This window comes from Montipora foliosa, chromosome 7 (genome assembly GCF_036669935.1).
Source record: "Montipora foliosa isolate CH-2021 chromosome 7, ASM3666993v2, whole genome shotgun sequence".
NCBI classification, from domain to species: Eukaryota; Metazoa; Cnidaria; class Anthozoa; order Scleractinia; family Acroporidae; genus Montipora; species Montipora foliosa.
Window position 1 is genome coordinate 29,411,527 of NC_090875.1, and position 27,500 is coordinate 29,439,026.

At 40.0% G+C, this 27,500-nt stretch overlaps 1 protein-coding gene and 1 pseudogene across 1 annotated transcript in view; one reads left to right on the top strand and one right to left on the bottom strand.

The window, feature by feature from the left end:
* The window catches only part of LOC138010065 (serine/threonine-protein kinase D-like), a 129,785-nt pseudogene that overhangs the window by 74,473 nt on the left and 27,812 nt on the right, over positions 1-27,500 (top strand).
* Positions 3,678-27,500, bottom strand: part of LOC138011733 (protein SHQ1 homolog) — a 52,520-nt gene continuing 28,697 nt past the window's right edge. Inside the window, exons 7-17 of the mRNA XM_068858879.1 lie at positions 22,769-22,846; positions 19,473-19,585; positions 18,659-18,758; positions 16,163-16,199; positions 15,376-15,430; positions 14,762-14,861; positions 10,114-10,167; positions 9,038-9,161; positions 5,756-5,876; positions 4,839-4,878; positions 3,678-4,366 (exon numbers count right to left, since the gene is read on the bottom strand). Coding sequence (XP_068714980.1) covers positions 3,890-4,366; positions 4,839-4,878; positions 5,756-5,876; positions 9,038-9,161; positions 10,114-10,167; positions 14,762-14,861; positions 15,376-15,430; positions 16,163-16,199; positions 18,659-18,758; positions 19,473-19,585; positions 22,769-22,846 — 1,299 coding nt within the window. The 3' untranslated portion in view covers positions 3,678-3,889. The remainder of the gene's footprint in view (positions 4,367-4,838; positions 4,879-5,755; positions 5,877-9,037; positions 9,162-10,113; positions 10,168-14,761; positions 14,862-15,375; positions 15,431-16,162; positions 16,200-18,658; positions 18,759-19,472; positions 19,586-22,768; positions 22,847-27,500) is intronic.

The following is a 27,500-nucleotide window of genomic DNA, read 5'->3' on the forward strand; positions in this document are numbered from 1 at the left end:
CGGTTTTGCGCATGTTCAAGCTTTGGCGTTTTTCTTCTACGTAACAAGTTGTTTGTGGAATTAAAAGAACCCCCAAATCATTTTCCGTTAAATCAAACAAGGAAAAATTAGGTTTCGTGGTTAGATCGTTCATAACTGTCTCCTTACCGCAATTTTCTCCATAAACTCTCGTTGACTCACAAAACTACTTCATCGAAACTCGCAAAATTTGACAGGTAAAGATTTTTATTTTATGTATTCGTCTTTTTTCTACAAGCAATGTTTAAAAAGGCTTCGAGTTTTTGTTTTTATTTTGTGGGAACTAAATGCTCGAGATTAACAGAGTCCATTCCAAGTTGCCGTGGGTCACGGAATCCGCGCTCGCTTTGCGCCATTTTACGTGAAACGTGACACGGCAAGCCGGAGTTTTCCGTTTCAACGTCAGGCTGGCGCGTTCACACAAGTGAAAAACTGGAAACCGGAAGATCATCGCAACAGAAACCTTGCTAGTGTGGAAAGACCACACCGTGTTTACACTCGTGTGCAAGACATGCAAACTAATTTCCTGCAGTTTAAACGCACCTCTTCGCACTTACTGGAGAATTTAAGCAATTACCTGTTGTTACAGACACTTGAAAAAACGGCTGATTTTTGGTTATTATCCATCACGGGTGAAGTTGTCTCTTCGGCCTTTCTGTGCTCGAATTCAGGGACTTAACCGATACAATTTGGAAGTGTTTTGAAAGCTAAAAGCTTCAATCGATGCTGTATTTTGATGGTAGTATTGGGTGGCCCGACAGTTATAAAAACGACAACCGGGGGTCATGGAATGGCAGAATTACCTAAAATTCTTTTTGGCATAAACGAGGCAACTTGAGAAGCACCAGACTGGCCCTCATCACATGCATATGGTTGAAGCACGACCAGAGAAAGAGGGTAGAACGAAGAACATTTCTAGCCTGCAGATACTAAGGAGTAGCCCTGGTGTTTGCTGTTACTGTAGACTTTTGGTTTGTGAACAAATTTTCGTCATAGAAAGTTTTCGACAAAGTAGTCCTTTTTTTGCTGTTATTCTGCAACAAAAACTGGCCTTTTGTCAGTTGTTCTTGTCAAAAGAACGGTATATTGTAAATGAGAGAATACTAAGATCTTCATTTGCAGATTACGAAAGGCAAATTCTATATGATCTCTATGCAATAAGCGCATTCAAAATTTCTTCATATTCATAGTATAAAAATCTGTTTGTTTTTTGTTTAAAAGATTTGCCTGCTACTGCACATGAAAAACAACCAAGTTTTCTCTCCGATCTTCTTCTCATGATGTTCGCGGAAATTACATTCTGTTCCTCAATAAAGCTAGAACAACCAGTTATGGTCTTTAATATTTCTCTTTCTTACTTCAGTATCAGCTAAGTTATTGAATGCGCTACCCTATTTTATCCGTGATGACTGAGTTAACAGGTCTTAAAATGAGAATCCTGGCCGCATTTTTCATAGCTGCTTTTTTAAAAATGACTGTTTCTTTAAATATTTCATATCTAGTTATTTATCCGTATGGGCCTATGTGTTTTAGCTGTAAATGTAATGTCTGGAAGATATTAGCTCTTACATTACTCCGAAATTCGAGATGAATAAAAAAGTTTACGCCTGTGTCTATGTTACCTTTAGCAGGGCGCATGCGTACACTTTGTATTGCGCGACTCCAGTGCTTACCATATGAGAGATAAAATGACTTTTGCCTTGACTATTTAGGCGATCAAAATGTTACGTTAGATTGTAATGACAAGGAAGGTCTGGAGCTGTGAGTAGGCGTGGGATTTGTCACATATGGTTTAGGGTCCGACATATCTCTCCCTCAATGCCGTACCGGGAGGCGAGGTCGGTAGCAGAAAGCAGCGAAGGGCCAACTGCGTCCAAAAGCGATCGCACGGGCCGAAATCACGGAATGACTCGTTTGGTACGACGCTCCAGCGCCACGTCTGGAGGTACTTCTCTGTTCTTTCTTGTTTAAGTAATGATCCGTGTAAGGTGGATAGCAATTCCCTTTGTTATGCGGCAACGGGGCTTTCTCCAAATAGGAATGTTATCATTTTTACACAGAGAATGCATAAACCTACAGGAAGGCAGTTAACGCAATAAAATTCATTTACAGCCCACTTTGAAAGGGTGTTTTTTTGTGTTAAAAGATTTTGACCAATTACAAGAGTTGAAAACAAAAGCCAAGAAACGTTTACAATTTTACATGTTCCCCACATACGATTACTGTGGAATTCATTTAAACTGAGACCAGATGAAAGATGGAAGATGGTTGGAAAGTAAGGATTAGGATGAATATAATACTGCTTTATGAAGTTTTGTTAACCGTTTGCTGTTTAAGCCAATCAGAAGTAAGTACAGACAATAGAAAAGTTATCACCTTTTTGCATACCAATTGAATTCCAACATGTTCGTTGCCGTTGTTGCTATCGTTCTTATCTGGACCGTTTCTTAAACATTCCGTCAGCGCATGCGCAAATGGGCTGGCTCTTCGATACCTACCATACCAAAAAAAGATGCTGTTTTTTTTTTTTTACAAGGAATTGTTGACATTTCAGTTGACTGTACAGTCATAAACGTAGATGGAAGAACCTTAGCTTGTTGAACTAAAGCTGTAATTCCGCCTGTTTTCATTCTTTTTAGAGCGGTAAGCCTGTCAATATTAACATGGGATATTGCGTCGTGTAATTTTCACGAAATGTCCAATGTCAGTTTGAGGGATGGAAATTAGTGTTGACCAAAGTTTTGAATACGCAAAGAATTTGGAATCGCGTGGACGGTTGAATCCGAATATTTTGAATCCGATGACATTACAAACTCAGATCCAGTCTTTACCGTGTAAATATTCAACATGGCCGCGGAACTGAAATGCTATGGCTTCTCTTGTCATCACCTCGCACACCAGATGGCGCATGCTCTGTTAGGTCAAGATGTGAACATTTTTTGTTCCGCCAAGAAAAAGTTGTGGATTCAAAAATATCTGGATACGTGTGGACGGGGCATGAATCTACGTATGTTATGCTAACACTTGCCTCACCTGTGAGAACAATGCTTTCGGGGCTGAGTTCACTGGCGACGCAAGTACCAAGCACCAAATCTCAGTTAACGTTTTTCTCATTAATAACGATTTTTAAGACAAAAGACACAAGTTAGAGCGGTTTTCAATTGAGTGTTGAAAGTAATTAGCGAATTGCTTTGGTTTTGCACTACTTCCCTCAGTGATTGGTTCAAAGTTCTCGCGCCATTTTTTCAACCAATCACAAAGGAAACCAAAACCAATTGTGGCTCGCGCGTGCACATTTTCCCGCGCTTTGTGTCGGCTACGTGTAATCAGTTCGAGTTTCGATTGGTTTACTAGATTGTCTCCGTCCTTTTTGATTGGCCAAAGTAAGTACTTTGGTTTTGGTTTTATGACACTCGATTGAAACTCGCTCTAACCAGAAGTTATTAAATTCAGCAGTGTATGCTGCTTGTACTCATGCGTGCGCATCCTACTTCTCAGGGCTTTTTCACCGAGAATAGAAAGAAAAAGTCCTGGGAACGACGTTGACGCGTGCGTCGCTAGAGAAGACCAACCAACTTAAAGCGTGGTTCATACCAGTGTGATTCTTGCCGAAAACTGGCACAGTTTTGTCGTGTTAGGAAGGTTTGAATAGTCGACAATCGATTACAATGACGCAATTTTATCTTTTGATGATACCTCTGCCGCTGCCGTTTTCGCACACTGATGCGTTTTCGTTTGAAAAATTAATGTGTACTTATAAAAAACTTTAGAAAACGGTTGTAAAAATAAAGCTTTTTGAAACGCATCGTTTTGAAAACGTCCCAGTTTAAACAAGTGATCTAAAGGCCCTTGTACAGATTTAATGAGACTATCATAACTTCACTTGGTCTTCAACGAATTCAGTCGTTGTTGACTCGCGGCTCTCAACGCTGTGCAGTGTCCAACAAATGTCGCCATTGCTATCAGCGTTAACAGTTTTTACATTTGCTTCCGTTTTGTGTCTAGTGCTGTGGTCATCGTCAGTATCCTCGTCGTCGTCGTCTTCGTCGCCGTAATCGTCGTCGTAATCGTTGTCGACGATGTCGTCTTCAACATCGTCATCGTTGTCATCATCATCATCATCATCATCATCATTATCTTCATCATCGTCATCGTCAACATCATCATCATCAACATCATCTTTGTCCCTGTCTTCTTCATTATCACTGTTGGTGACATCTTCGTTTTCTTTTTGCTGTTCTGAAGCCTCCTGATCTCCTGCATCACCTTGCTCTTCTTTTTGTACAAGAGTAGCAGCCAATTCGAGTTCCTCTAACTGCCATGACAGCTCGCTTTTCCGTATTTCAATCTAAAAGACACAAGTGTCACAATTCTAAGTTCCTCTCAGAGGGATTGGCATTGATTGCTTTAGAGTTTCAACCTCGTTCCCAGGGTCTCTCTTCTTCTCAACGGAGGCAGAGAAGAGGGATCCTGGGAACGAGGTTGCAAGAGTTTCCCGGTCAACTATACAGGTTAAGTTTTAAACCCTTCCCGAAAAAAAAAATAATGGAAATAAAACTATGTCCCTGTCTTCTTCATTATCACTGTTGGTGGCATTTTCGTTTCCTTTTTGCTCTTCTGAAGTCTCCTGATCTCCTGCATCACCTTGCTCTTCTTTTTGTACAAGAGTAGGGTCTCTCTTCTCTGCCTCCATTGTCGTCAACGACAATGGAGTCAGAGAAAAGGGGGCCTGGGAACGAGGTTGCAAGAGTTTCCCGGTCAACTATACAGGTTAAGTTTTAAACCGTTCCCGAAAAAAAATAAAGGAAATAAAACTATACCTGTTCAAGGCTATGTGCCAATGAAGCGAGCTTGTTGCGACTGTTTCAAAGGAAATAGAAAAATGCAACAGTAAGCACTATGAAATGACCTCAAAAGTTTAGATATGTCTAGGATTGACCGTACTTAGATGCAAACGTTTGCATCAAGAGCGAACTAGACCCACTCTGTCTAAAGATTTGAGACAAATTTAAAGTCTGATACTGAGTAGGTAGTACTTAGAGAGAAATCTCCTGAGGTGCTACTGAGCAGTATTCTGCTGTACAAGGTGGTTCCCCTTTTTGAGCTGTGGATTGCGTGACCATTCAAATTAAAGCTACTGAGTGGTGCTGTCACGCGGCGATGTGCGTTACGAATTACAAAGTGGTTTTAACTTTTGAGTCTTCACACGAATTCCCAAAGTATGACCATTCACATTAAAGCTACTGAGCAGCACTTTCCTACGATGCTGGTGGTAACTCTTGAGTCTGTGGGTGAAATCCTTAAGTGTGACCATTCAAATGAAAGCTACTGAGCAGTACTTTCCTGTGGCGCTGTTTATTATGTTGTACAAAGTGGTTCTAACTTTTGCGTCTGCGGGTAAAATCCTCTAGTGTGACCATTCAAATGAAAGCTACTGAGCAGTAATTTCCTGTCGCGCTGTTTATTATGTTGTACAAAGTGGTTCTAACGTTTGCGTCTGCGGGTAAAACCCTCAAGTGTGACCATTCAAATGAAAGCTACCGAGCAGTACTTTCCTGTGGAGCTGTTTATCTTGTTGCACAAGGTGGTTCTAACTTTATAGTCTGTGGGTAAAATTCTCAAGTGTGACCATTCAAATGAAAGCTACTGAGCAGTACTTTCCTGTGGTTCTGTTTATTATGCTAAACAAGGTGGTTTTATTTTTCTAGTTTTCGCGCCATTAATCTTCTTCCTTTACCTTGCTTTCTGTATCCAGATACAATAATCTGTCACATAGAGATCATTCAAAAGATACCAAGGATCTTCTTCGCGGCAAAGGGCGTGGATTTCCAGCAAACACTTCAGAATTTGCCGACGACCTTCAAACCAAAAGAAAGGAATGCTTTTGTGGTAGAGCACTGTACAACACACTATGTCACCGGGTTATAAAACTGTCCATGGTGCTAAAAGGCCCGCAGCGCGTGCATAAATCACGAAAATAAACAGGTCGCTCAGAATGCACGTTTAAACTTATGGTGAAAAAGAAGTCGTGAGGGAACTTGAAAATGATCAACACGTTGGTCTCCAAGCGAATGTTTCTCGATTCCCTTTCATCTTCTTCAACCTTTCTGGGTTCAGTATGTTTCTAGTAGTCACATGTCTTCTAGGGGGGTTATTTACCTAAGACATCTACCATGGCACGAAAGTGTGTATAGTGATATACGGGATCAAAACAATATCGTGTACTACTAGAGCTACATATTACGCAAAGACGTCTTGAATCTCCTGGAAGACAAAACGCAGCTCAGTTAACGATATGGAATAAAGCGCTTTGTTATGCACTACCACAGGTACGCAATGCGTGCCTATTTTTTTAAGCGTACGAACTCGAACTGCTCTATTCACAGGCTAAAGAAAGATTTTTCCATGAAGGGTGTCTCCTGACACATATCTTACTTTATGATATACATACCGAGATTTACACTCCAAAAAGGATCGAGATAAAAATAGTCTCTTTGCGCTAGAGAAGCCAGCTGATTGGTCATACGATTTTTTTCACCAGTGAAAAACGACGTATCGACGCTCTGATGGGCTATATCGTTATTTCCACTAGTGAAAAATTGTCGTATCAGCCTTTTGATTGGCTAATACGATGTTGAACTTTGGCGCGGGTGGCCTGTGCACAGATTTGTAAACATGGCGGCCGACTGGTGTATGGTTTTCAAAGTTTTTGATCTTTTATTGCTTAGTTTTCTCCACAAAAATACTAATCAGAAGATCTTAAAAAAGTTTTAAAAGTGCTCAAGCGAGGTATGGAAGGTAAAGATTTCTTTTATTTCCAAAATATTTTGCTATTTGTTTAGGGCTTTTGTTCACGATCGGTGGTTTGATAGCCTCACCATTAACACTTACCTCGTTAACTTTATGATCTCTGTACTTATATAATAAACAAATTACTTCATGATTGGCTCGTTTGTACGATTTTTATTACTCACTCGTTGTGAAGGATCGTTAAACTCACTCGTTCGCTTCGCTCACTCGTTCGTTTACGCGATCCTTCACAACTCGTGAATAAAAATCGTACGCACTCACTAACCATGAAGTAATCTATATGTCGTATCCCCCATTTCAGTTATGCGCCGGCCCAGTTCGCTACTCGAAAAAGAACACATGAATCGCATAAAAAAGTGGAAGTCATATGATATGGTGTTCATTGTACTTATTACAAGCTTTGCCTCGTTGGCGAATGTCCATCATTAAAATTGAATCGATTGGTCAAGAAATCATCAGCATTGGAAAATGAAACTCCCTCCCATAATTTAAGTTCCCTCAGCCAATTTATGCGCGATATATCACATAATTCTTGAGGAATGTTGCTTTAAAAATTCTAAATTTTGAAAAAGAATGTATGGCTTACTAGTGCTTTTATCCCGCAGTATATTTTATTAGGTTCTCGATGACTGATAATTCGCTGATTATCGAAACCAAACGATCCTAAATTTAAGAGATGACTTAGTAAAATAGGTTCTTAGAATTTGTTTGAAATACGGTGCATTTCTATGGAGGGTTGCACTCACGTGACTAGGAGCCATATTGGATTACTGAAACAAAAGAAAGTATTTGGATAAAATAGAATTCAATTCCCGGAGGATTAGTTTGGTACACCATCATGGCCGCCATTTCTTTGTTATGGAACACCAACATGGCCGCCGTGACGTCACATGAAAACGCCCTATAGGCAATAATTCGACGAATTACGAACAGGGACACCAGCAAAGATTCCCTTATAGCGATTCATAATTTCAAGACGACTATACGTAAATCGACATAAGGTAGGGAAAACGTTTTTTTCGAGCGATGAAAGCAAGCGCTTACTAAACTGACTTGTTACACGATCACTGCGATCAAAAGTTGTGTCACAAGTTCTCGCTATGTGATATGCCGTGCGCGCTATGACATAACCTTGTTGAAGGACACGGTTACTCAGCAGGTATCCAGTCCTTCCTTTAGCCTTGCTTCCATTCGTTCCCGGGGGAAATCAAACATGACGCCACAAGTCTATGTCAGTCCCATGTTTCAAACTTTTTTCGATCATCTACATCTACATTGTCGCAGAACTCGGCAAAGACCCGTTTTGACTTATGGCAGTTTCTGCTTAGGTGACCTCATACAGCACAAGCCTTTTTAGATAAGTCACTGCCAAGCCGGTAACTTTTGCTGGAGAGAACCGGACAGCCACAACACTGGAGACTTCATGCATCCTCTACTCTTCGCGAACAGTGTGTGGGTTCTTTAACCCACAGGGAACTTATGAACATGGTAGATATTTGTGAGACGGGGCCTACGGTTTATAGTCCTTATCCGAGAAGACTTGAAAGTCTAACTTTTCTCCTCAGTTATTTTAAGATCCTGAGTGTTGATCCCACCGGGGTTCGAACCCGCGACCTCCCGCGTGACAGCCCGATGCTCAACCAACTGAGCTAACCGGTGCGCGGTAACGTGCACGTAAACGGAAAAGTGTTGTCAATTTCAACCGCTTCGACCGGCGCCGTTGCAAATTTCCCTTTCGTAAACAGTCGTTGCCATTTCTCAGAACGGTCGTTGCCATTTGAAACGGTCGACTACACACTTCATTTCAAAGAAAATAAAAAGAAACAAATTAAGGAAATATATTAACAAAAATTAAGACAAAAAAGAAAAAAACACATTTATAAAAGAAAAACTAGAGGAAAAAAAAGAGTCCGAAAATTTCAAGACTCGAACTCGGGTTCTTAGCCCTCACCCTAAACAGAACCTTAACTCATATGACCAGCGAGGCACAACTCCCAGTAACCGCAACCTTTTGAGTTCTTAGACCTAATGAGTGTAATTCAGAGCTAAAAATGGCATCGACCGTTTCAAATGGCAACGACCGCTCTGAGAAATGGCAACGACCGTTTACGAAAGGAAAATAAGCGGCGCCGTTCACGGAAGAAATGGTTAACCCAATAAAATACGACCTAACAATGCCCGAGAGGGAAAAAACTATACGTTCACGTACCAAGAGCAAAGATTTTCTTAGTGTCCTTTATAACTGCGTCAACCAATGACCAATGGCGGTAAAGCGGGTAAGCTAGCGAGCGATGAGCACTGGATATCAAGACATCGCTTAAAGTTGTGAAGGACTGAAAAAGCAAAAAAGGCGAGACCGTCAACGCTGGGGTTTGAGCTGTGTCCCAGTTCGATTCCATGCGGACTAGGCGTTATATCTGGGCACTAAAGTTTTCCCCTCTCATAAATAAAAATCTAATTTAAAAAAATTGATTTGATGTGATCTGCCTTCATTTGATTGTGAGTTTAAGAAAGGCCGACAAGCAGCTACGGTCTGCAACAAATAAGGGACTTTAAGATCTACTACTATTCATATTCGCCTTTTCATGTCGCTTAGCGAGTGACAACCGAAAATTCCATAAAAACATTTCCTTTCCCAACTCGCTTAAAGTTAAGCGAGTCGGCAAATTTCAATAGAATTCACATTATATTTTAGCCACCAAACCAAGTAGCTTAAGCGGTGATCACGTAACGAGTAAACCACCTATTGGACGAGTTTGCAGAATTCTTAAAGTCCCGAAACTTTTCGGGCGTATTTCGAATTCGGTTACATAAAACGCTTTGTATCTTCAAAAGGAAAATGTCTTAAGTCGTGAAGCCTAGCAGTTGCTTTGTTTTCTAAGGTCTTGAAAGCATCTTGAAAGATCCATATTTCATAATACGCAGATTTTAGTTTCACGAATCGCTTCTCAGGCCCGAAAAGTCACGGTTTTCGGTGCTTTTGAGAAACAGGACCATAAGCCGAGCGACTCTGTCTGTCTCATTAGGGCCGTTTATACGAGAGAAAATAAGCCGCGGCTAACTCTGGCCGCGGCTTACGTAAGCCGCGAACACCTCGTATAAATGGTACAAAATCTACGTTCACGGCTTTCTCAAGCCGCGGCTTATCCTGGCCGGGGAGTTTATACTCGTATAAATAGTTCCTTTCGCGGCTTAAGTAAGCCGCGGCCAGAGTTAGCCGCGGCTTATTTACTCTCGCATAAACGGCCCTATTTTTATGGACCCTGCTCTGCATATATATCATACCTCGAACCACGAAAAGGTTGAACTAATTCTGGCTATCGTCCACGAAGACTCCACCTGACAAATACATAGAGGATGGTACAAAGTGAGGCAGATTTCAAGAGTATGAAGGCGTTAGTTCCAAAATAAACTTTAGTTTTTTCATCAATGGAAACACGTAAAATTTAGTTTTATCATACGAGTTAATAAACTAATTTAAGGCAACTCAAGCACCGAAAGAAAGATTTGTAAGCTCATCAAGTTTCGAGTGTTAGCCCTTCGTCAAAACGATGGACTTGGGACATCCATTTGATTTTGTTGAACAGAGATGTTGAAATTGTTTGCATCCACGACCCTCCCTTTCAACCGTGAATGAGTTTAAAAGGGTTAAACCTTTGCTTGGACAACCATTCAACATTGAATGTTTAATGAACTTAAGCAACGATAACGGCGACGGCAACGAGAACGTCACAAATTTGCATATTTAGTGGGAAAAAACAATAGCTTTGCACGCCCTGAACGTGCGTTTTTCACTTTTGTCCATTTCTTTGCCGTCGTCAGCAAAACGACAACGTGAAATAGCCAAATTTTAGGTTTTTTTAAAGAACGTCAGTCAGCATTTGAGGATGAATCTTCATTTCTCCCCTAAATTAAAAGTCATTCCGGCCAGTATCATTCTTTAGGAACTACCACACCCTTGTCATATTAAACAAGGTGAAATAATCACCAAGTGATCGCAATAACGCGAATTTATATTTCGAGATGATGTTCTCGTTGCCGTCGCCGTCGTCGTTGCTTAAGAAGGGAGCTTACGAAACGAGGACGACGACGGCTACGAGGACTTCATTTAAAAATACAAATCTGCGTTATTCATATCACTACGAAACTATGTACCAAAACGTAAAACGCACGTGCAGAGCGTGCAGAGCCATTGTTTTTGCTCACTAAACCTATTGTTTTGTAGCGTCGTCGTTGCCGTCGGCGTCGTCGTTTCGTAAGCTCCCTAGTTCCCTAACGTTGGGTATGGAGCGTGAGCACTGATAGGTCTCTCCATGACGTATCCATAGTAACAACCACGGCTGCAGCAGACTGAACACCAGGCCTCTCGTGAAGCTCGTTGAATCAAATGATGACGTTTTGAAACCGTTCGTTCACCCAATCAGTCAACATCGTTCAACAAAATCGGACAGATGCTGAAACAAATGCTGAAGCGGTTTTCCCGGGCCTTAACGAAGGGCTCCGAGGAAGGGACACGTTCGAAACGTCAGCCCGCATGATACAATACAACACACTACATACTTAACTGCCCACTCCCCATCGGGGACTTTCAGGGCCAATGAGACTACAGAACAGGGCCCGGTTGTTCGAAAGCCAATTAAATTAACCCAGGATTAGCGTAACCTTTTATTTTATGTTTTCAACTATTTGGTGAAAGGTTCTTTTCCTTATTTCTGTTTTTCAAGATTAACTTATCATAATGTAAAGTTTTGCCGAATATCAGTGTTGAAAAGCATTTGGGAGTAGAGAAATAAACTCCTTGGTTAATTTTTAATCTGGGGTTTGCGTTCATCGGCTTTTGAACAACCGGGCCCAGAACAACAACAACAACAACTGTTAAGAATCTCAAGTTCAAGGCCGGAGGCAAACTATTTACAAGTGCGGCCGAGAAGATGAACCAGGGACTACACTGTACCCGGAACAAGGAGTGGTCTGAGCGGGTCTTGAACCCGGGATCCCCGGATCCCGAACCCATTTTCTTCCGCGAACTAACAAAAGATGGTTTTCAACCACGTGATAAGACGGACACGTTGGAGCACAAAACAATAGCAAATTATGGCTCATCTTTCGCATAATAATAGAGTAAAATTCCCAAAAGACTTTTTTCTCTATTGTTCTGTGCACCAACATGGCGGCGATGACGTCAAATAAAAACCACCTATTCTGATAATTCGTTAGTTGCTCTGAATTTACTATTATCGTTAATCTAGAAGACTGAAAGCTTGATATGGATCATGGGAATTGGTCATATATTGTTTAACAAAAAACCCACGCCAATAAAGTAAAGGAAAGTAAAAAACCATATTTAACGTCGATAACTCGTAACAGTAATTCAACTGACAAACCTGAGGTCGACGGTGCGCTCATTTTACTCCCCCCTCTCCAGCAGTGCTCCGTTTTACGGGTATGTAAAGCTACTTAAGCTACACAGAACGGAAAGAAGTCGAAACAAGGATGTGAGATCCGGGAATCGAACTCAGGACCTCTTGCACCAAGGTCGCGCACTAACCGACTGTGCCATCCTCGCTCCTACGGACATAGGACCCGAACCTGGGAATGTGTATTTTTTACCCGACACTTAACCACTTGACCACTGCACCGCTACCTGCTCAGGGAAAATATTTTAAACACTATTTGATAACGCTGTGTTATCACTCGGCAACAAACGATATTAAACACTGCAAAAGGTAGGTTACCAAACTTCACGTCAATGGTAAATATTTTAAAATCAAAGCTTAGGCTTAAATTATTAATCTGGGTTAGGCCTAATTGCTTTTCAGCAGCGATTGTCAATGGAGGGCTAAAATAAATCTTTTCTTTTTTAGAGTGCGGTGTCTTGATCTTCAGTGGTGAAGCAGAAAGAAGGGGTTCCTATGGAGTAGAAGCTCCAGGTTCAAATCCAATCCACGGATGCGATTTTGTTTTCCTAATTTTCTCAGCTACCACAAGTCCTGGGACATATTGTCCTAAAGTAACGATAACAGCAAATTCAGAGCAAATTACGAATTAACGATAATCGTTAATTTAGAGAAGAGATCACGTTGGGATCCCAAGGCAAGCGTCCTAACCAGACACAAGATTTCCTGTTCACTTCCGGCCAAACCTTTGACCACAAAACGCAAAGTCAACTTGCGGCGGCGGATACGACTTTTAATACGCGGTTTACGATTTTATTGGTAGTGGTTTCGGATTTATAAACCGTACATATCACAAAGTCTTATGGCGGTTTACAATTCTTTCTCTTAGGTTGAGATCGGACGTCAGCTTGTAAAGGAGCCTCTGGCAGCCACTAATAGTCCACATTTGATCTTACCCACCCACCCAACCCACGCATGTATTCAAAAGGAGGACAGACCACAACACCGGGGGTCTTCTCCCTACTCTTGATCAGTCCATATTTGATCTCACCCACCCACCCACCCACCCACCCAACCCACACATGTAGGTGAAAGGAGGACAGACCACAACACCGAGAGTCCTCTCCCTACTCTTCACGAACAGTGTGTGGTTTCTTTAAGGTCCCACAGTGTTGATTAACAGGAAAGGTTGTGAGACGTGGCAAACGGTTTACAGTCCTTATCCGAGGAGACTTGAAAGTCTAACCATTTGCGGATGTTATTACAAAGGCAGCACTTTCTCCTGAGTCCCTGATAACCTCGTTCCGAGGCTCTTCTCTGCCTCCATTGTTTTTGTCGAACGGCAATGGAGGCATAGAAGAGAGACCCTCGGAACGAGGTTGAGTTCCTGAGTGTTAGTCACGAACTCACGACCTTCCGCACGGCGGCCCGCTGGTCAACCAACTGAGCCACCGGTGCGCGCTGGAAAACAGGAAATAAAACAACGCTCTCTTTCACACACCTTGTACTAAATAGTTCATAAGTGTAAAATATTCTATAAAAAGATCAATTATAGCCCTCGCGCAGTTTCCAACACGCAAATCTTTCTTTCGGTGCACGAAGTTACTTAACATTTTTCAAGTCGTTTGATGAAACCAAATTTTTCAATTTTTGAAAGTAACCAGGTGATTTCTGTGTCCCACATTACCGTTCTTAACGATTCGCGTAAGATTTCGGGCCACATTTACAGCTGATAAGAACAAAACCCGAACTGACCAATCATGATTTGCTCGGTTGCATTTTCCCGCGCTTTGGAAAACGCTGCACATTCTTCCCTTGCAATATGATTGGTTCATTTAAACGTCAGCGACGAAAGTGATTGGTTGAACTACTCTCGACTAAAAAATACCCTATCCTGTGAAAAACTGAGAAAATCCCTCCTTTCGTCTCGAGTCGACTCTCAAATTCTGATTTTCAACCTTGAAGTTACAAGATCTATCCACCACAATTTTTACACTGTAACAATTATATCAAAAATCTAAAACCATAGGCCACTTTACAGCTGTTTGCTCAGTAACCTAGCCTATGAATGACTGCGAGGCCAACAGTGACCTTGTATTGATACAGACCTCACTGCTTTTATCGTGTAGATTGTGTTGTTGCAATTCCAATTTGGCAACATTAACATTAGGAAAGCTCAAACGTTTGTATCAAAATAAGGCCACTCGGCAGCCTCGCTTACACTGTAAAACTGTAAAATGGTCTATACACCTTATTCCAAAATGACCGCCCTTCTAGTTATCTTTTCTTTCCATGCAAATTGGCCCTTATGGCCTCGCTTTCAAACGTAAAATTCAAAACAATATTTAACCTTGAACGAGGCCGTAAGGGCCAATTTGAATGGCAACAAAAGGATACTAAAATGGCGGCCATTTTGGAATAAGGTGTATTGCTATAAGAGCACTATCACGGGAATTTCGCAGTTACGATAGCTTTCCGCAAAGCAACCGAACTGTTCAACTGCGGAGCTTTGTTTGTAAAATACAACAATTTCTTACCGTATTTTCCCCTTCTGTGGTTCGGTGGTTGTAGGCGTAGGCGTAAATAATGTCCACGAGACCTAGGTAAAGCGACAACTCCTCTTCCTTGTCTAAGAGGTTTAAGCTTGGTTAGGGATAAAACAAGTTTATAAAGTGGCCAATGCTACTGCAAAGATCGCAATTCGCTTGGAATTGCGATCATAAGGCAACCAGAATCACAGCAATTTTCAAAAGTGTAGAAAGTAGAGAGGAATTCCTTTCCCTTTTAGCGAAACACGCAAATTAAAACAAGCTCAGGAGCTTTCGCTTCTATCTCAGAAGCATCATCAGCACTACCGTATAAGGTGTCAATGTGTGAAACACGGCTTCCTAATTACGCTTGTTGATTGGCTCAAAGATATCGCACCTGTGCTTGCGCTACATTTTTAGCCAATCAGAAGCCACTGCCAGTTGATCGCGCGTAACGATTTGCGTTATGACTGGTTTACTACAGTAGATCGCTTGCGTCTCCTCTGATTGGTTAAAGCAATCTCTCTGCTTTTTGTTTTTTCATCAATCGATTGGAAACCCTTTTATGCCTAATCGGTCCACGATAGCAACAAAGCTTATTTTTCTACTTGCTTTCAAGGATATAATCTCTATTTGGGAGTCGTCGAAGCTGATCTTTCTCTGCATCTGTAAAGTGAACTTAGGAAACAAAAAAAGCGGTTTGGGAAACAAAAGACTTGATTAATATCCTTTTTGCACATTATTGTACAAGCTAGTTTTTTTGAAAGCGTAAGTTTCAAGCCCGGTTATTAAATGAAATGTTGAATTTTTAGAGTGACAATATCGATATTCTCGAAAAAAAATTGAAGACTTCTAGACAGACCAACTGATCATCAGCTCGGTTGCTTTACCGCCGACCCACAACACTATAGGCTATTTTCGAAATATCAAATATTCAGCTTGATAGTGAGGCAGTGAGGACAAAAACAACAGAGACACGTTGGAATGAATGTGAAAAATACTTGCAAATCATCCACTTTCCTTTGTCTTTGTCCTCTAGACCTCTTCTTCAAGCTGAATTTTAATATATTGAAAAAGGCGTATTGACAATAGTCTTCTATACTGCAAGGTTTAAAACGCCATAAGGCAGTTTTTTTTTTCGATTTTTTGTCTCGACCTCTGTTAGGAGAAGTGAAATATATTTTCCAACTATTCACTACTTGCACAAATCCCATAATACACCTCTTTTACTCCCCAAAAATCTGCATAGGCATTGTTTTCGACTTCTCTTGGGACATTTTCATGTCCAAGGAGAAATTGCAAACAATGGTTATGCAAAAGTCATGGGGGGTAATACAGGTGTATCATGGGATTGTGCAAGTAGTGAATATTCGCATCTCTAGGGGAAAAATCACCATTTAACTGTTTTACCTTTCGATTCATTGGGTCTGCTCGAATCGTCCTTTTTCTGTAATCAAAACAATTATTTTGGGTTAGATTAAACCAGAATGGTCATAGATACTTGATGAGAGCAAACTGGGAATTTGCCCCATATTTCGAATAGTATTTTCATAAGAGCTTTCATTCTCCTTCAGGATGCCCTGTAATAAGCCACTTCGGAAAATACTCTTTGCCTGTCCCCCAAAAGTTTTTATAAACACTGTTTTTGTTTTCTCTTGGAATCATTGTAAGTCCCAAGGGACTGGTGTTTTCCGAAGTGGCTTATTGATAAAAAAAAACCCGTCCACGTTGTCTCAACCAATCAAAAACAAAACGAAGGCCACGTGACTTGCTCGCAGTCGTTTCCCGCGCTAAACGCGCTGATTGGTTTATTTGATTGCTTTGATGCTCAGTGTCTATTGTGACTGGCTGAAGGTATTTCTTGGTAGCCAAGATATTTCATGTGGAAGAATTACAATGTTCTTATTACTTTCAAGGCCCACCTTCAACTGAAAGACGTTTCGACCGTTTGTTGTGGTAGTGCACTACACATTATGTCACCGGGTTGTAAGAGTGAGTGAGTGAGTGAGTGAGTGAGTGAGTGAGTGAGTGAGTGAGTGAAATTCCGTGGTGGCAAATAGGCCCGCAGCGCGTGCATGAATCACGAAAATAAACAGGTCTGTTGGAAGAATTTCAACAGATGAGCCCCAAAATCGGCAGGAATTTGTGAGGCAGATGAATAACAAAGCAGCTTCTATTTCCAAAACGATGGAATTACCTGATAATAAAAAACCTCGTCTAGGAGAGTGAATTTTTGACTTTGCAGAAACAATGGTCAACCTCGAGAGTTAGACGATTGTGATCTTTGTGTTGAATTCGAACATTTCTTGTCGAACTTTATAACTCTTGAAAGAAAAAAAAAAACAAACTAACAAAAACAAAAACCCGGTGTCTTGCCGTCATTTAGTCACAGGTGTGTTCTTTGTTTCTTGAGTTGGTAATAACACACAGAGGTATTAACTTGATCACAGGCGGCCGGTGAAACATAGCACCGAAAATTCTATTTTAACGCTCGAAAATGCGAATCAAGCAAGGTACAGATTTTGCTTGCATGCTTTATGAAAAGCAAATATTGATACACACTTTTTAGGGAGATTTGACGGAAATTTTTAGGAAGTGTCGATTGAGAATTAAGAAAATTGCCATCGGCAACAAAATTTGCGACATGAAACAAAATAAATTTTGTGCCGCGAATGTAAACAGTTACCATCAGCGAAAAACATTTTGGGAGGTTTCTGGTACGTTCAATTTTTCTATTGTACTTTTGGCGGCACAAATAAATCGCAAAATCGAAAGTGACATCGATTTCTGATAGCCAGTCGTATATTTAAAGGTCGCCCGTCCAGATACTAACCCCGCCGGACAAGGGATAACTTCAGTGAACGTTTGTCGTGGAAAGCTGTCAGACGCGCAGAGTACACGCATAAACTTGCTGTGAAAAAGAAGTTGAAGCAAACTTTATGTCTGCGTCGAAGCCAATATTTCGATTCCCTTCTATTTTCATCAATGTTTCTGAGTTTAGTATTTTACTAGTATCTACATGTGCATGAGTTCTCAGGGGCTATTTACCTGAGACATCTACCATAGCACAATAATGATTTACGATACCAAAGCAATATTGCGCACTATTGCGCACTATTGGAGCTACATATTACGCAAGGACAACTTGAATCTCCTTGAAAACAAAGCGCAGCTCAGTTAACAGTTATGGAATAAAGCACTGTGTCATGTTAATGCACTACCACACGTACGCAACGCGTGCCTATTTTTTTTCTGTACGCATTGCTTATCGTGGCAATCTGATTGGAGAATTTCAGCTTTGGTGGGATTTTTACGGCACGCAATGCCTGTCACTTGAAGACGGGCCTTTAAAGTGCTACTGCACTGTATGACCAATAAATCAGTTTTTTCCCTTTGGATTTCAAAACTAAGTTAACTAAACACTACGTGACCCAAGTTTTAAGCCTCGATTTAAAAAACACATCTTATTTTAACTGGGACATAATGATCTGCAATCACTAACTTAAAGTCTTGCGAGAGCTGGATCGAGGAGAAAGTGACGTCAGACTAGGTTTTAAGAAATTCGTGTGTACGTGGTTGAATTAATATGCAGCACGGGAATTTCGCGCTTTCAGACTTTTAAACTCGTGTCCTGCATATATAATCAGCTGCATTAATTTTACCCGCTGAAATGCAAATGACGTCATTTTTCCCTAGATCCAACCCTCTGGGGTCCAATCAGTCAGTTTAGAACGTGGGTAAAGGCGGACCGTGAAATCCAAAACTTGGACTAGAAACTCAAAATTTTACCAGTCAGGAGTTGAGCAAACACATTTTTATCATCTGAAGAAAAAAAAGGAAGTGGTGTGATTTTTTTTTAATCATACTGCAGTAGCACTTAAAGCTTCATGAAAGAAATCAGTCTACCTTTATTGAAACACTCTTTCCTTCCTGTAAAACGATTTCACTCCATGGAGGTTTGTAATTCAACAGAGGCTGAATTTGCTCCTCGTTAAAGAAGTCAGCCCTGCAAAAACCAAACAAGCAAAGGCAAAATGTAATGATGAACACGTAGCAAATCCAAAAAGGAAAAAGATGCATAAAAAACTCCGCCCTCAGACTTTAGAAAAGTCACGACACTTGATTGTGCGCCACCATAATGCACTGACTTATGGCTGACTTGTGGCTGACTTGTGGCTGTTTCTGCTGAGGTGGCCACATATATCACAATGTGAAACAAGAAGAAAACTGTGTTGCGCAAAGTTTGGAAATAAATAAGGCAGCAGCAGCAGCAGCCTCGAAACATATGGGAATTTACATATTTTTTTGCGCAATAACGAACAATTTTGACTAGTTTACATATATCACAAGTCTTTTTAGACACATCACCGCCATGCCGGCCACTTCTGCTGGAGCCACAGGACAGCCACAACACGGGGGACTTCATCTCCTACTCTTCTCGAATGCGTGTGTGGGTTCTTTAATGTCCCATAGGGAACTTACGGACATGGAAGATATTTGTGAGACGGGGCCTACCGTTTTTCGTCTTTATTGGAGAAGACTTGAAAGTCTAACCAATTGCAGATGAAATTACAAAGCCAGCACTTTCTCCTCAGTTATTTTAAGATCCTGAGTGTTGATCCGGCCGCGGTTCGAACCCACGACCTCCCGTATGACAGCACGATGCTCAACCAACGTACAAATTTCATTAACACAAAATTCACAGTGTAGTCTTTCTTACAAATAATACTCTTCATCAAACTTTACATCTTCGGCTTCCTTTCTGAATTTTCGTCTTTCAGCCAAGGTCATGGACTCAGGGTCATGTATTTCTGCAATCTCGTGGAGTTCAGCCTATTTTGGTAGAACAATGATGTGACAAGAAGGGGGTCAGAACCTTCTAGTCCCCCAAATCCCAGTTCCCTGTAGACTACCCCTAAGTAATTTTCACCTAAATTCCCTCATATTCCCCCGTTTCTTTTGCAACCAGCTCCTATTACCTTACGGCTTTGCCCTGTCATTTTTTGCTATTCCCCTTTGCCTCCGGTACCCCTCATTTATAGGGAGTGGGGAGCTTAAGATTTTACGACGGCGACGGCAACAACAACACCGCAAAACAATGATATGATTGGTTAAAAGAGCATAAATAATCGTGCTGCACGTGCAGCACGGATTTTAGGACGAATTCTTGCGGTACTCTGCGTAAGGACTAGGGGTGTAACGATTCATGTTCCTTTCGAGTCGATTCGATTTCGATTATTGCCTTTCGGTTTCGATTATTTCGATTCGATTATGCAAAATATTAACAATTTTTAATTCTTGCAAGATGATACACAATGTAAACAACATGCAACCCTAAACTCTCAATGTCCTTTGCATGAAAACTCCAATAGACTTCGTTATTGCCGTTGCTCTGTTGCCCGACCGCGGTAACTTATTCTCCAGAACATCCTGAATTTTTGACTGTCCAGTTTCAGTACTGTCTTTGGTACCCGGCGAAGTTTTTGCCGTCTTTGACTGCAACACTTCTGACTTTTCATCAATGCTGTGTTGACTTTTTAAGTGTGCGCTCATGCTTGAGGTCGGACCGGCACAATACTTGAAAGTTGCGAAGCAAATTTTGCAGATAGTTTTAGACTTGTCTGTTGTTCCGTCTTCAGTCGGAAAACCATAATATTTCTACACTGCGGATCGAAAAGAAGCAGGCGGATTCACAATCGCTTGGTCATTCGTCGTCATGTTTGAGAACGTGACAATGAACACGCACATGGTTGGCCTTATTGGAAATTCTCAAGGGGTGGTAGAGGGGCAACATTTTTACCAAGCAACATGGCGCAAGAACTGCAAGTTAGCGTCTTTGATCGATTGTCAATGAAAAACGCACATCTTATTGAGATCTGGATTCTAAGTTTACAGTATAATGACTCACTGAGGGCACTTTTGGAAAGGTATGCAAAAATCGAACCAAAATCGAAACGTGGAATCAAATAATCGTGAATCGAACCGAACGGTCATAATCGCGATTAATCGAGAATTCGATTAATCGTTACACCCCTAGTAAGGACAACGTGAAATTACCAAATTTGAGGTTTTGACGACAACATGAGCATGCAACAGAGAATCTTTCATTCTCTGTTTTCACTTTGTAACTGCTTGTACCAATTTATTTTTAGGATACTTCGCCCAAATTGTAACGTGAACGAGACAGAATAACCGCGAAAGAATTATCATAAAGCAAAGTGATATTTCGAGGTGACGTTTTCGTTGAAGTCGCCGTCGTAGATCTTAAGGTCCCTAGTTTAAGCAACGACAACGGCGACGGCAACGAGAATGTCACCTCAAAATATAAATTCGCTTTATTTAAATCGCTTCGTGTCTATTTCAACCTTTTCAATATGACAGGGGTGTGGTAGTTCCTCAAAAATGACATTGGTAGGAACGGCGCTTAATTTAAGGGAGAAAATGAAAATTTATCCTCAAATGCTAACGTTGTTCATAAAACCTCAAATTTGGCTATTTCACGTTGTAGTTTTGCTGACGACGCAAAGAAATGGACAAAAGTGAAAAAAACACGTGCAGGGCGTGCAAAGGTATTGTTTTTGCCCACTAAATATGCAAATTTGTGACGATCTCGTTGCCGTCGCCGTTGTCGTTGGGTAAGCTCCCTTATCTTTCACCTCCAAGCCTTAAGTCTCACTAAATCACAGTTGGCAAATAAAATTAACACCTGCACCCCCTGGGCTTCCGTTGTCGTTAATTTTAATTAATGAAGCGACAGATAAGAAGAAATGATCGGCTGCCTGGCTCCTTTAGCCCTCATGATTTTTGTAGGTAGCTCTTACTTAATTTAATTTGTTAATTAAATTAATTGTAAATACTAAATTTGTTTTGCATTGAATGATACCAGTAAAGATGCAGGGTGCTATCTACATAAATTACTATCCTGAAGATATTATTAAGAGTAAAGATAATCGATGTTTTGATGTATCCAGCATCATTATCAAGAGCAAAAATTTGTTGTGTCAAAACTGTTAAAAGAATGCTTGAATATCATTAGATAGCATTCCCCTGAGAGTGATTTTAGACAAACCATAATTAAAGCATATTAAATACATATTTTTGTATTTCTTCGTGTGCAACCCTAAACGACCTTCATGGCTCCATATGATGGCGTTTTGCCCAGAACACCCTACGTGAGACCAAAATCCGAAATTTACACCCCTAAACTTCCACGCCTCTTATGCGAGTTCCTCTGGCTCCATGGAATAGAACAGCTTGGTGCAAACAGAGTATTCACATTCAATGATGGTTTTAGCTCCAGTATACAAAAAAAAAAACATTTCATTCTTCATTTCATTCTGGGTGGTTAATTAAAAGCCGCAGCGGATTAATGTTAATCAGCTTTTGAAACACTGAGCCCAGCTAGGCAGCTGTCTACCCATAATCTTGTAATATTTGTGTCAACAATAATTCTGGACCACAGCCAACAGTTTAATAGGCATACATATTTGGGGAGTAGTCTAGGCATTAATTATACACCTAAACTGGCTTTTGTAACTATACCAATAATTAAAGATAGGAAATTGTTGCCGATATTGTGGTTTATGTATGTGTGGCCAATATAACAAACAGTTCAAGTTTACAAGGCAAAACTCGGAAGATTTGAGGCAATGGGTGATGTCATCGAGTATGTAACTTTTGAATATCTTCTGTTTGCCTCCCTGAAAGACAAACTATTCAAAATGACTCTGGAATTGCTCATTAACAACTTAGTGGCACACTGGGTTGTGTCAAAAGGATATGCTGAATATATGAAAAACATATCTCAGTTTAAAATAGTAAAAATGCAGTGCATTCTGGTTGCAGTGCACTCTGGTCGAAAGTACGACGCATTACAATGGTACAAACCCAGAGTTTCATTTTTAATTCTGACTATGTAAGAGGAACAACAACAATAAACAAAAAATAATTTAATTTAATGGCTTAGTGCTATCCTAGTTATTAACTCCTCCATCCATTTCATTAATTAAATTTTACCTCACGCCCTTTAAAGATTCCACTCTTTTGATTGGCAAATCCATACTTCGCATCTCCTAGCGCAATAGCAATATTTTCCTGCAGGATAAAACTTGTTTAGGTTCACAATTCATGTTTGATGTATTTCTATGGGACTATTAAAATTTACAAATTTTAACTTCATCAAATCCAATCTTGACACTAAAAAAAAAGATGAACTTGGTTTGATTTGAGTTAAAATTACTTGACAAGTTGATTTCAGTTTACAGTGACCTCAATTAGTGCACCAGCGCTAAAAGACTAGACACTTTAATAAAATTCTTATCCTACCCTATTTTTTTTTCTTAAGTTTAACTTTCCTTCTATATCTACATGATCTAGCAGCCAGGAAAGCCCCCTTGAGTTATGGCTGTTTCATAGCCTCATACACCAAAAACAGTTCTTTTTGCATGGAGACAATTTCTCTGCGAGAAAGACCACAACACCATGAACCCAGTGCCCTACCCTTTGTGAACTGTGTGTGAGTTCTGTTTGACCAACAGAGAAACTGACGGGATTAAAGCTTCCCGCCCGATGACAAAGGATAAAACATAACGTATCATTCACAAATTCTGAGCAAATTAGCGAGTCGGATGAGCTGCTTACTTTACTGAACATGGCGGAGACGGTATTGTCAAAACTAGATCAAGTGTTAGAACAGCTACAAAAATTAGAAGATCAAATTCAATCAGTGGACGAGAAAGTAAAGAGCCTTTAGGATAAGGTCGAATGTTTCGAGGTATTTAAGAAGGAGACAGGAACGAAGATTAACTGAACTTGAAGACGGATTGAACTTCGATAATGCTGAAAGAGAGCCGTTCAAGAAGAAATTTCAAGAAATGCAGAGTCAAGTTCACCTTCTCAGAGACGAGAAACTGTATATGGAAGTTTATCAGCGGCGCGAGAATCTTTGTTTGTTCGGAATTAAAGAATAAAAGGATGTAGACGAAGACACGAGGGAGGTTTTGGTTAATTTTTTAAAAACAGAGCTCCGTATGGAAGATGCCGATAATTCAGAATTTCACAGGGTGCACCGAGATGGAAAGCAGACTTCCCCCGTTGGAAAGGCTCGATAGATAATTGCACGTTTTTAAGATACCCTGATCGTGAGGAGGTCATGTCAAAGGCGAAGAAATTGAAAGACAAAAACTTTGAAATTTCACCAGACCTTCCAAAAGAAATTCTAGAGCGTAGAAAGAAGAAGAAGATGCAACGTTTTAAGAAGGCAAATGAAGAGGGTAAGGCCGTCTATTTTAGTAGGGCGGAACCTGATAAGTTGTTTATTGACGGAGTTCAAATATAAAAACGTAAAATCTAAACTTCCAGGCAATGTATAAAACAGTTTCTTTACCAATTTTGCACAAGTTTTCTTCCAAGAACTGGGGTCTTTGTTTGCATTGTTACTACGTGTTATGAGAACTGCAAGAACCTTTGTCTCAGCAGCTCTAAATTTAACAGCTTTTGCTGGGTACTTAATTAACTGTGTAATTGTGTGTCGTAGTTTTGTTTTATATATACCTTTTGTTTTCTTTTTCGGACTTCAGCGGGCAAATTGTATATTGTTCTTGTGTGAGGGAAATGCAGTGCACTCATGGCGTGAGCTTCACGTATGAAGATGCCTCATGTCATATTTACTGTTCCATTCTCTTCACTGAAATGACTCTTCACGAAACGAAATCAAAATTTTAGAATTTTATCCCTAAATGTTCGGGGGATTCGCTCTTTTGACAAGAGAAAGGCACTGGTTAACGAAAGAAAAATCCGACATTATCTTTTTACAGGAAACTTACAGCACTCCAGACATGGAAAAGTTTTGGAAGTCACAGTTGAGGGGCGACATTTCCTTCAGTCATCGTTCGGAGCACAGTAGGGGGGTTATGATTCTTGTTAAAGAGAAATTCGATTGTTATATTGAAGAACGCCAAGAAGATGAACAAGGGAGATTTATTATTTTGAAAGGTGCATGTTCTTCAGGGATATCGGTTTGTTTTTGTCAATATTTATTCCCCAAATACGACCAAAGATCAATGTATCTTCTTCGAGGCGATTCAAAAAACAGCTTGATAAATTAGAAGTAAAGGATGATTGTGAAGTTATTATTGAAGGCGATTTTAATGTTATTCTCGATGCTGAGTTGGATGGAACTGGAGGCAAACTCAGGTAAGAGAATCCTGTAAAAAAAATGAAGATTTGTGTTCATCTTATGATCTGACTGATATTTGGAGAATGAGAAATCCATACACTAAACGCTTTACATGCAGACAAAAAAACCCTACAATACAGCGCCGTTTGAACTTTTGCCTAATAAGCAGTAGATGTAGATATTATTCCTGCAATAAGAACGGATCACTCCGCTATTACAATGCATATAAACGGAACTGAGGAAACGGGACGGGGTCCTTCCTTTTGGAAATTTAATTCCAGTCTTTTAGAAGATGATGAATATCTCTTTAATGACTGAGAAATACAGTGATTGGCTGGAAGATGGAAAAGGGAAGGGAGAAATTATCAGATTTAGAACAAAAAATCAAAGAGTGCACAGCAAAATGTGATGAACAGCCTACTCAAGAAAACTTAAATGATCTGGAAAGTTTACAAACCGAATAAGGTAGACAATATGTCTATATAGCGCAAGGAGCAATAATTCGCTCGAGAGCAAATTGGTACGAATATGGAGAGAAAAGTATTAAATACTTTTTGAACTTAGAAAATTCCAAAAAGAAAGAAAGTTTATTATGAAGTTTGTGGGGGTCAATGAAGAATGCATAACGGATCCGAAACAAATAATGACAGAGATTCATAGCTTTTATGCCAATCTCTATGATAAAGATTCTTAATTGTGAACAGGGTGGCGTGCCGATCGTTGAATTCCTTACGAATGTAAATATTAACATGTTGACAGGCGACCAGCACGAATATTTGGAGAAGAAAATTACAACAAACAAATATTTCGAAGCGTTGAAATCCTTTGAGAAAAAACAAAACACCAGGGAATGATGCATTAACTGTGGAGTTTTATCTTGGCTTGCCTGAGCTTATTCATTCTAATCAAAATGGATTTATCAAGGGAAGATCAATACTCGACTGAGTTCGAACAAGTGAAGATGTACTTGAATTTGCTACATTTACGGATACTTCTGGTATTCTCTTAGCAGTTGATTTTGTGAAGCATTCGACTCTTTGAATCATTCTTAAAATCTTGGAAAAATTCAACTTCGGAACACAATTTATGATCAAAACCTTCTACCTTTACGTATCAAGTTGTGTCTTAAATAATGGTTTGTTTGATATTCGTTGTGGCGTTAGGGAGGACGATCCCTTGTCACCTTTGTTATTTATATTGGCCATTGAAGTGCTCAGTGCTTGCAGAATTCAGGATAACAAGGGAATTCAATGAGGAAGAAATCAAACTAACACTTTTTGCTAACGATATGACTTGCTTTCTCAGAGATATTGCATCATATCGATCATGTTTATTGGCAACTCTGCAGTTTTTTTTTTATAAATTCTCAACCCTTCGAGTTAATGATGATAAAACGGAGATCTTTGCCATTGGCAGACATCACCTGGATCCAACTAAGTAATTTCATAAAATATGAAAATCAATCAAAATCCTCGGAATTGCATTTGATTATCACACAGCATCAAGGAGGAGAGCCACCTTCGACTTAGTTCTTAAGTCGTTCAAAGATACATGTATATTGAATACGTGGTTCCAAGTGGAGAGGGCTTACACTACTAGGAAGAATTCATCGAAATTCAGATTGTTAAATCCTTTATTCTACCGAAATTTTTCAGTAAAGTGGCATTGATTGCAGTTTCAGAAGATTTGATTAAACAGGTCAACAGTTCGATTTATCGTTTCATTTGGAAAGGTAATGATAAAATCAAGCGTTCCGCTCTCATCATCAACATCGAAGAGACCGAAGATGGTGGACTTAGGATGCAAGACATTCAATCAATCATCCTTCCTCAGAGGGTGATGTTATTAAAAAGATTTGTAGGTGAAGAAAACAGTAGCCTGGTCCCCTGTAAGTACGTACTGAGACGACGTGCATCAAGTTATTGGGAATAATAAACACGTAACTGTTCAAAAGCTATCGACCTTCGAAAAACATTTCTATTCTAAAGGGAATTATTACAGTCGGTCTTTCTAAAGGGTGCAAGTGTGTTAAATGCATGCAGCAAATCTTCTTCGATTAGAGCGTTTTAAATTTATGGGTATTGTTGATGCAATCCTTCGTGAATGGAGGCAGATCATTAGACAAAGTGCACAACATCTTCCCTACCTCACACGTCGTTGACACAATTTATATTAAAGATGGAAAACTCTCAGGTAGTCTTGTTAATGGTCTTATCCAAATTGCTTTACACTGCTTTTAAAAGCAGAAAGCAAGGTCTTCTTCCCACACCTCAAAATAAATGTCTGGCGAAGGTTCCCCAGCTTCAAATCGATGGGAGCAAAATTGTATACCGGTATTTATAGATGTAAGTTAAACAGCGTGCATCCGATTTTACGAGTTTATTAGACCAAGATTAAAGCTATATTCCAAACTAACTGAACATACCAAGAAATGGGAAAAGCTTTTGGAATGTGTAGACTTGTAGTGTGGGTTTTCTCTTATAACTTTTCATTATTATTCTTTAATAATAACAATAATGATTATTATTATTGTTCAATTTATTGTAAGATTGTTAACTAATTTAGTAGTGT